This window comes from Gavialis gangeticus, unplaced genomic scaffold (assembly GCF_001723915.1).
Source record: "Gavialis gangeticus isolate Ggan-Ray unplaced genomic scaffold, GavGan_comp1, whole genome shotgun sequence".
Taxonomy (NCBI): domain Eukaryota; kingdom Metazoa; phylum Chordata; order Crocodylia; family Gavialidae; genus Gavialis; species Gavialis gangeticus.
In genome coordinates, this window is record NW_017729025.1 from 32506600 (window position 1) to 32516803 (window position 10204).

The 10204-nt window shown below is 37.7% G+C and overlaps 1 protein-coding gene across 4 annotated transcripts in view; it reads right to left on the bottom strand.

Moving 5' to 3' along the window:
• Nucleotides 1-10204, bottom strand: part of PAPOLA (poly(A) polymerase alpha) — a 105489-nt gene that overhangs the window by 14028 nt on the left and 81257 nt on the right. For 2 of the 4 annotated variants that reach the window (XM_019518602.1, XM_019518600.1), the window contains exons 16-19: nucleotides 6877-6998; nucleotides 4949-5091; nucleotides 3821-3918; nucleotides 1298-1518 (exon numbers count right to left, since the gene is read on the bottom strand). In XM_019518602.1, coding sequence (XP_019374147.1) covers nucleotides 1298-1518; nucleotides 3821-3918; nucleotides 4949-5091; nucleotides 6877-6998 — 584 coding nt within the window. Of the gene's footprint in view, nucleotides 1-1297; nucleotides 1519-3820; nucleotides 3922-4948; nucleotides 5092-6876; nucleotides 6999-10204 lie in introns of all 4 variants that reach the window. The other 2 variants (XM_019518599.1, XM_019518601.1) reach the window with 1 other exon arrangement.

Genomic DNA, 10204 nt, shown 5'->3' on the forward strand with positions numbered 1-10204 from the left:
GAGATTTAATGTTCTATCTATCTCAAACCATTTAAGATAATAAATGAGTACTATACCCCAATAGAAAGCTCCACTTTCAATAGGGCACAGAACTTGCTTCCAGGTTTTGAAAATCCCAAGACATCAGACCTGAAAATTCTGACATTCAGAATGGGAGCATGATGGTGGGTCATTTTTAGACATTTCTAAAATTGTTACAAGTTTTTTCCCCCAAAAGCCTGTACAATTAGACTCATGGTAAATAAGCCAAAAAAGGTAAAGGAAGATAGTAAGAAAGAATAAAATAAAATGCTTGGAAAACATTTCCTACAGTAAGCTACACATCTATATTGCACTATATACATGCATTATGGAGGCCTTATTAGGATTTGTGTGGGTGACTTAAGTAATGGGGCCATCCAAAACACTTCAGATAAAAACATTTAAATCATGTCAATGTTATACCACATTCAAATTCCTTCAGGCCCTTTACATATGTATTCCCTTAAGTGAAATTCAGATCTGACTGTTTATCTCCCTTGGGGTCTTTTGAAAATGCACACTTTAAACTAACCAAAGTACATGCAACCAGGAGGTTAATAGTGAAGACTATTATAAATATTCCAGCTAAATTTCAAAAGTATGACTCCTACTTTGAAATGACAAAAGTATTAATATGAACCCATGAACAAACCAAACACTTCTTTTAATTAAAAAATAATGGTCAGTAAAACATAGTTGTGTTGCAACTTTCAGGTAATGATTGAGCTTTTAACAAAAAGAAAAAGTAATTAACTTTTTAAAGAGATTGTATTGCTTCCAAGGCTGCTTAAATTTTTTTTTCAAAGAAAAGGATCACTGAATCATTTTCCATTTACCACGTTCTTCCAGAATTAGATAAGGTAAATGTCCAGTCATATAAAATGGGCATTAGAAATACAGGTTGAAGATTCAGAACAGACTAAAACGCACAGTAATTCAAATTTGCAAATTTGACAAGAATGGAAAATAATGTATCAGATTTAATCTGTTAAATCTGGATTAACTCGATTCTTTATTCTTTGTTTTCACTGTGAAATGTCCTGGAATGAATTGGTGTGAAGTATGTGTGTTTTAACATTATAAAGATGACAGTAACACTTAAGAGAAAAGATTTTGTTAAGAGCCTATCCAGCTAGAGTAAGGAAAAAAAATGCATCACTGTATAAAAGATGTTCCTGTGCAATACTACCATGTATCAAATTTTCATGCAAGCAACAATCATTATAGTACAACTTCTGCTGCCTGGATACAATTATGATCTCAAAAATAAAAATACCTCTTCTGTTTTTAATTTTTTAGGAGACTCTTCTTTATGAGGAGATGATGTTCTCTTCACCCCAACAACAGGGCTTGGTATTTTTGTTGCTGTATTTCCTGCAGTTCTTGGTGTCTGATTTACCAGACGTGTTGAAGAAAGAACTCTAGAGATGGGAGGCTTTGGTGGTGGAGAAATGGCTGGCTGTGTGGCAGTTTGAGGAATGCTTTCACCTGAAGTACCTAAGAGGTAAAATACAACGTATTTTAAAATTACTTAAATGAAGCTAGCATTACATTCACAGACTTTGTTTTACACATTTGTTTTCCTGGTATTTTTATCTAAACCCACAGGAGCTGAGGACAGAACAGGTAATGTAGTGACTAAACGTTCAGAACACAGAATGCGTAAAAAAAAGTAAAAAATGCAGGCCTTTATCATATCAACCAAAACCCACATCTTACAGCATCCAGGGGGAGCCATAGGCAAAAAGTTATCTGCTCTGTGAGGGCACTAAGAGTTAGGGTTATTCTCCATGTTCATGAGAAGAGTGCCCCATCCCTGAATGCCATAGTACATGCTGTGAATCAATTGGCTGTTTCTATCTAGCCACCAAATATGGTTACACATACGGAGTTAGTGTAGCCCTCTGGGCATCTTTAGGATGAAAGGCATTAAGTACAATTACAACAGAGACCACTAATCAACATTAATGGGTCACAGCCATACTGCTGATTGAGGCATGCGAATTAGCAAACAAGAGGGACACTTCTGTCAATACCATTTCTTAAATTCCAGAACAGCATGCCATCCCTGACTCCACTTAGCACTGGCTAACAAGAATGATACTAATGTAGATACAATTGCAATTTATGTTGCAGCATCAAGTATTTAAGCCAGGTTGGTCCAGTATGGCTTTAGTAAAGGCTGCTGCAGGAATATACAGAGAAACCAAGTAGAATGGAAGTTTTTAGGCAAGATAATCCTTTTCCAGCAGTTTTAATTTATTCCCTTGTTCTAGTTCAAGACTTATCACACAAGTGAAGATGGCAGCCAAGAATTTTACTGAAAGCATTTTCTGCAGCTGCCTTCACCCCCTTCTTGAAATATATCTTCTATTCAGCGCTATGGAACCAAATTTCCTAATTCTTCAGCTCAGACATGGAATAAGCAAGCTTGAAGAAGCACTGACACGGCTAGTGTTTGAGGTCTATTGGGATTCCCTGTGTTCCAGAAATGGTTCCAGTGAAGCAAGAGCAGCAGAAACCTGGCTCCACATTACTTTGCACCCACCTCCAAGTTTAATTGCATTCAAAAGCAGTGTTAGCATCATAAAAAATAGTATGCTCAAGGCTTTAGGTTGTAGGCATTTTTCCCTCTGACATAGGTGGAAGCATGACCATCATTTGCATTAGGCCTGGACAAAGCCAGCTTTGCTACAGTCTACAGGAAATATCTATTTTAAGGGATTTGCCAGTTACATAATGTTTACTATATTTTACATCCATTATGGCTATGTACAAAAGCCATAATATAAACATCTTATTGAAATTCCTGTAAACAGTATGTTTAATTATTTGCTTATATAAATAATGAATATGCTAACAGCAATTATCTTTAAATCACTTCAAAGAGAAAACAAGTTAGAACATGCAGCAGGGAGGATATGATTTAAATCAAAACGATTTAAATCACTATTTAAACCACTGGTGAGGAAGCCTCAGTTTTATCACTGTTTTCTACAAAAAGTGTGTTCTTGTTGTTTTATATCTTCCATTCATTTAACTTCTTGAAACTTCGCACTTTTAAAGAGAAGTAAGGGCTTGACTCTGTGTACACAAACCTGCAGACAACAGGGCTCATGGGTAGGTAATCAGGTCTGTTATCTCTCATCTCCATATACTGCTGTTAACAAGGATGTTATCTCTGGAGACACAAATATACAGTTTGAGAACTGAAACTAAGCATCACAGAGATGCTTCACGGTATGTTCTAGACTGAGCACTAAGTCTGACTGGGTAAAGTAGTTTTCTTTAATCTTTAACTCATCTACAGGGATCTGGGTCTGACACTTCCCATGGAAAAACAGAGTAAACTGTGGATTTTGCCTTCTACCAGAGGCAAATGTGGATTTCTGATTTTACAAGAGAAACCTGTAAATTTTGCCATTTTGCAATGAGCTCTCACATGGATTTGGGTTTTTTTTTTTTTTTAAGCAGAAAATGTGTGATTTTTTTAGCAGAGAAAAATCAGGATCCCTGCTCTTCTACAGAGAAGCCTCTGAGAACCCCATAAGACTGGGCCTCAATATAGTCCATGGCCTGTTGTGACCTATTTATAAAACTTCTAAAAAGGTTACATGAAAATATTGTCTCAAGTAGTATACAATTAAAAGGTATAAACCCTATCCCATGCTGGTATCTTTGAACTTTAACACATGCAGTAAATTTCACTCCTGATTTAGGATGAAACTGCTCGTACCCTCTCTTTGACTTTGATAAACCCCCTCAAAGTCAATACAAATAGTTTTGCCACTTTCCTTACCCCCTGAGCTTTCACTGGAATTTGTTTGTGGCACAGTGACTTCAGAAGCCTGTGAGTTGGTCACAGATGTTGCTGTTACAGCTGGAGCAGGACTGCTTCTGCTAAATGGAGAAAGCAAAGGGGTTAATGCACTAGCAATTATAAAATCCATATAGTATTATATATAGTTCACCTTTTATCACAAAGTGACAACATGGCCAGACTGTGATTGCTCTTATTTTGTCTACTACAGACAATATGAGGCCAGAAAAGTCTGTCATATCAAAATAATTCATTGCAACAAGGAAATACAGCTACCACAATAGATTTTGCTTATCATAAGTCTGCACTAAGCAAAAGGTTTCAAATAGTAGATTATTCTATAAAAAAATAAACTCTTAAAAAAAAAAGAGCAGTTTGATGATGTTTAAAAATGAAGGCAAAATTTATAGATAACATCCTTCCAAAACTGCAAACTGATCAGTCATTTTCCCTCTGGAATGCAGCAAATACACTGGAGAAGACTGGTGAGCAAATTACGAGTCTTAGAGCACATTACTGCTATAAATTTATAACTGTCCAATTAAGGAACAGAGATTATGTGCAACTAATGCTGGCAATGGAGTTATAGATTTTTCAGCACCAAGAAGGGATGCATGAAGTGTTTAAAAAAAACAAATTTAGTCCAATCAGGATCTCACCCGATTTGCTTAGCAACTGAACAGAGCTGCTTTCAGAAGTACTCAATACTGTTAATATCCTGATAGTTTACCCAAAGAGTTGTGCTGCTGTGCAGTCTCATCAAAAGAAGAAAGACAAGCTTGCTATTTAAAATATATATAGTATGATACAAAGTAGTTAATATGGATTCCCTTCCACTGTGCACTACATATTTGTTGTATGTCAAGGTACAGATTCTAAAACAGCTTATTTCAAATAATACTCTAAGAAAAAAAATGGAAAAGCCTTTTGCCAAGTGTGGACTTAAGGAGAGTGCAGTGCCTTATTTGAAATAAAAAAGTAGGTCTAACGTAAAATGTAAAAGTAAAATATAACCTCTTTGGAAAAAAAAGTGAAAAAGCACATGCTCTAACTTGCACAGCTATTTCTAAATTACATACTTTATCCAAGTTAGGATTGGAAAGTTACCCCTGAGAACTTCCAGAACTGTTCAACGGGCTTGTCTTCATAGCACTAGTAGGAGAAGGCACAGACGTGCTGTTATCACTGTCCATAGATAAGTCTAGGCTGCTGTCATTCAACGTTGTCAATCTGACCCCTTCCGTTGAATGCTGTAATCACATATTTTAACCCATTAATAAATCATGTGGTTTATATTTCATCAAGGGCTCAGAATCAAATTAAATTCAGTGAAGCACTATTGCAATTCTACTTACAAAATGTTAAGTAAGTGGGGGTCGGGGCCATAAAGAAAGAGGAGAAAGAGTAAAAATAAAAATGGACAACACTTAATACACAATCAATTTGGAACTACACTGACAAGTTAACAGCCAGGACTTCAGGGTTGAATAACCTGGCATACTTCTCCCTGTTGAAAATTAAGTGTATTTATCAGATCTAAAATAACCAGACAGCTCTGTCTTACATTGATGCTGTCATTCTACTTGTACGGTCACACCAGACTATCATACATTTAAAAAGGAAAACTATTAAAAAAATGAAACCCAAACCAAACACCAACAAAAAAACCCTAACATTTTTCAATCCCTAACAAGATAGAAGTGTTGTCAACCTCCAAACTAGAGCAAATTGTTAGTCCCTGGCCCTCTCTACACATTACAGGTATCATTCAATTAACTGATTACTTGTGCAATTAACTAGTTAAAACCAGCCACATGTGCAAAATACTTATCACATGATAAAAAGCTCTAACCAGCTGTAAAAAGTTAGACCTTGAAAATGTGTTCTAACTTTATAGCTGGTTGTTATGGAGCTTTAAAATTTGCACTTGTCACCAGGTCTCCCTTACAGCTGGGAGTCCCAACTGCTGACAGCTGAGCTGCAGCGATATACCATGCCCACCATGAAACACTGGGCTGGAGAACTGCAGCAGCCACAATCCCCGAAGCTCAGGGGTGCGTGAAACTGCCAGGCCTGGAGGATTGCAGCTTATGTACCCGAGCCTTGGGGATCACAAACATAGTATCTCAGGAAGCACGACTGTGTGGATTACACATTAGATTAAATCATGCCTTTACTTGCACATGGAGAGTGGCACAACTGACCTCTGGAAGTCTTTACACTCTTAAGCTTTAGGTATGTTAGCAACAATTATTATGAGAGGTACAAAAACTGGGCAGCAACAATGAACTCAACATTCTGCTTAATCGTAACAAATTTTCTTAATAGTTTTATGACCTACTGAGAAAAAATAAAAAAAGTAACTAGAAGATTAAGTTTAAAACAAAAATTCAAAACAAATACTTGTGTGCGAGATAGAACCTTTAAACCATGGTCGCACTGCATTTTAGATAAATTTCTATGGTAACTTAAACTAGCAAAATAGCTTTAATTACCTTAAAGGATTCACCTATAAAAGAGTTTAATAATGCCAACAAAAATGCATGGAAATAAACACCGTCTAGCAGACTCAAAAAAATGGCATCCCACCACCATTTTTCAGTGCCGGGGATGCTAATACATGTGATGCTCAGGTGTTTTTAATGGAAAGCACTAGCTAATTAAAGCACCCCTCCTGCCGCACCTCCGGAAGCATGTGTAAAAATGCCTCTGGTTCCCCACTGAAGGATCTTAAGCAGCAGCAAAGATGCCTCCAGAATAGAGGAAGAGCAGTATAAAATGTAAATACAAATAATAGCTCCTTTGTGCAGACAGTCCAGTAACCCCAATACTAAGAAAAACAGTTCAGACACCTCAACATTAGCACAGTACTTCTGTACTTGCAAGGTCAGTAACTCTGGGCAGTTTATATAGATCTAACTGCCCTTGTTACCTGTTTTTAGTTATTCTGTTAGTGTGCTCAAAAGACCTTTGGGCATCATTAATTATAATATAATTATTATACTAGATCACTGTTAAGTTGTCAGTAGGATTACCTTTTTCTTTTTCTGAAGCACATGATTAGGTAGCAGTTGGTGAAGTTGCCTTCGTTTTACATGCATTGCAGCAATTTTCATATCCATCTCAAACATCTTGCTGTTTATTGCTTGCCTATAAACTATACAATGAGAAGAACATTATAAAATGTTACAATATATCATAAAGTGCAGTTATTTGTTCTGGAAGAAAGGATATGTAATTCCAGAGTATCTGTTATTACTCCTTCAGCAAGAGAGGCTGCATCACTTCAGTTTCAAGAAGGAAAGCTACTGACAACCACATCACATGTAATACAAGGTAAAGTAAGAGGCTGAGCTTTAAGAGAAAATGGATTTGTAATTTGGGACTAAAAAGTGTTAAAAGCATTTTAAACCAAAAATATGCAAGACCCTCATCAAAGCTTAAGCTGTTGTCTCACAGATCTAGACACCTGAACAAAGAGGTAAAGGCTTGAGACACAAGCCTGGAGCAAACTGCACTGTCATCTGATCACCTGTACTTGTAAAAGTGTAAGAATTGAGCAGCTCCTGCAAGGAGTGGCCAGCATTTCAACATATGAAAAAAAACTCCCAACTCTCCCTGGGTACAGTACTGTTTGGAGCTGGGGCTGCATCATAGGCTTGCAGTTTTTGCAGTTAAGTCAGCTGGATCAGTCACATGTTAAACCCATTCTTGTGTTCATGACCCAAGGTGGAACCAAGCAGTCTAGGAGTTTCATATCTAGCTTTATATGAACTACACAAAAGTTAAGATGATCGTTAGGTAAATTTTTCAGAACAGACTACAACTTTGTTTGAATAGCTTCTTCCACGCCTCTACATGCAAACATATTACAGTGCTAGCGCTGAAGTCATGTTGTATGTTACATACAAAGAATGTGTGTCAGATATGATATAGTTGACTTGTAAGAAAAGTAATTTGTAAACATACTGTTCCATTAAATTAATGAAGTTGATTATGAAGGGATCATTTAATGCAGAACATATTTGTGGCTCATATTCCATTTTATTGTGCCATAAACTGGCTGCATGTGTGGCACGTTGCCATTTATCATGCAGTTAACACAAACCACGCAATATATGTAACATCTGCTAGGATCCTGATACTGCAAGCAAGACCTGGTCTTGTTCCTACAGATAATGTTTTGGGGTTAATTATGTTACTTTGAAACGTATGATAACAGAACTTTAGAAAGTCCTGCTCAATGAAGACTGTAAACAAGTGGTAAGTGAGCTATAAAGGTAGGGTCTACTTCAGAGGGGAAAAAAAAAAAAGGAGCTTCCAGTCTTCTGATGAAAATGGTGGAAGTTCAATTCTTCATATAAAACCTAAGTCTGATAAAACTAAGAAAGTCTTATGCTGCTAAGTTACCTGCTTAGTTTTTTGCAGCTCCAAGTTCAATTTATTGTTACATATGGAGAAGAAAAGTATCAAGTACTCCAGCCAGAAAAATCAGACAATTAAGTTGATCAATGCAAATTTAATTCAGTCCTCCTGTGCATGTGCAGAACATACTTTCTCTGTTATGTTAGAGGCAAGGCTGTGGTAGTGCTAAAATTAAATCAACTCCCCCGAATCCCAAATCAAGGTCTAAAAACGTGATCTTTTGCAAGCAGTTAAGTAGTTCCCTATTTATCCTGCACAGTGAATAATTGAAGAGCCCTTAGAACAAACAGACTGTTGCTGTAATTAGGGACTATTAAAATGCATATGCACAAAAGGGGTAAATTAAGGTCCCATGTTAAAGAGAATACTCCAATAACTCTTAGCCTTGGAAAAGCCCAGAAGACTTTGTAAAGACTGCATAAATTAGAACTTTTCCATGTGAAAGGGTCTACACTAGGCTGTTGAAGAGTCCAAACTTTGGAAAGCAAAAGTTACTAAAAGCCCTATTTGTAATCCCTTATCTACGGATGTATCTTCTGCACTGCACCTCCTGAGGAAAGGGGGAAACTGAATATCCCTTTAGTTTACAAGGTAAGGGGTAAAGCAAGAGAGTGTGGCAGTGGAACCTGATGCTACTGCTGTTTTATTATCCTCTCTACACAACTCTGTATGCTTCAGCGCATGCTTAGTAAAGCCAGCAGGTTAAGAGAAGTTTTACTAAGCTGCATCACACCAAGTGCAGATGGGATGTATGGGGACTTCGGATAGCATCCCGCAATCTTTTGAAGCTGTAATAGTAGGCATCAGTCTGTCTTCAAGTTAACAGAATTGTGCCAAGTGAGACGTCAGCTCACGGAACGCGACTCTTGTTTGAAAGATAAAGCAAAACCCAGTATATGGAGATGCAGCTGCCCACACACCAGCATCCCCATCTTGGCCTTGCTGGTTTAATCCAAGGGAAAGAAAGGCAGGTGCCAGCACATTTAGAACCAGCTTAGCTGCAGGAGCTGCTAGAGTAAAAAGAGATAACTAATTTGTCCATCTATTGGGGCTGCATTCCTAGACTGGATACCAACCAGGGTTAAAGATCCTAGTCTACCCAGTTATGGAGCAGACTTCAGTTATACAACCTTTTGGAGGCATTTCTTCTGCTAGGGGTCAGATTAATACTCCCCTCTGAGATGCTCTTCTGCATAAAGCCACTGGCACCCTAGAGATTGCCAAGTTATTTAACCACCACCCAGCACTTGGCATTAACACCAAGTTGCTTATATTGGAAATGTTCTATAAAAGGTATAGGCTGTACAACTTGACTGAGCTGATATCGTGGATAAACTTTAAGCACCGAAATCCCCTAGTTTTTAATTTTTAGCTGTAGTCAACATTCACGACGACATACAATATTTTGTATCTGGTAAAAAAATAATCGACACAATCTGTGAAGTCATTATGGGCAGCTCAAATATAGTTCCCAACCCCTGTGCCTTCACAAGTAAGCACTACTGAAAAAATACATAAAATAAACAAAACAAGCTAAGCAAATCATATGATAGAACACACATAAACCACCAGGTAGGAAAACAGTGTAATAAAGAAATGCCTTAGAGTGCCGTGATTCACACGCCATTAGTTTACACCTCATTAAACCAGAAGGCCCCACTTGTACCTGGAAGCTCACTAAATGGAGGGTCTGGATGACCACAAGGGGGAGCAGATAGATCCCCCAGTTGAGAATGCTGAGTTCCAACCATCAGGATCACAAGTGATCCTAGGCGACTGTGGCATTGATGCCTACACAATCAGATGGATTGCAGATTGGCTCAAGGGTCCTACTCAGAGGGTGGGGGTGGACGGGTCATATTTCACCTGGGGGGAAGTGGGCAGTGCTGTTCAATTTCTTCATCAGTGATTTGGATGACGGGGTGAAATGCAACCTGT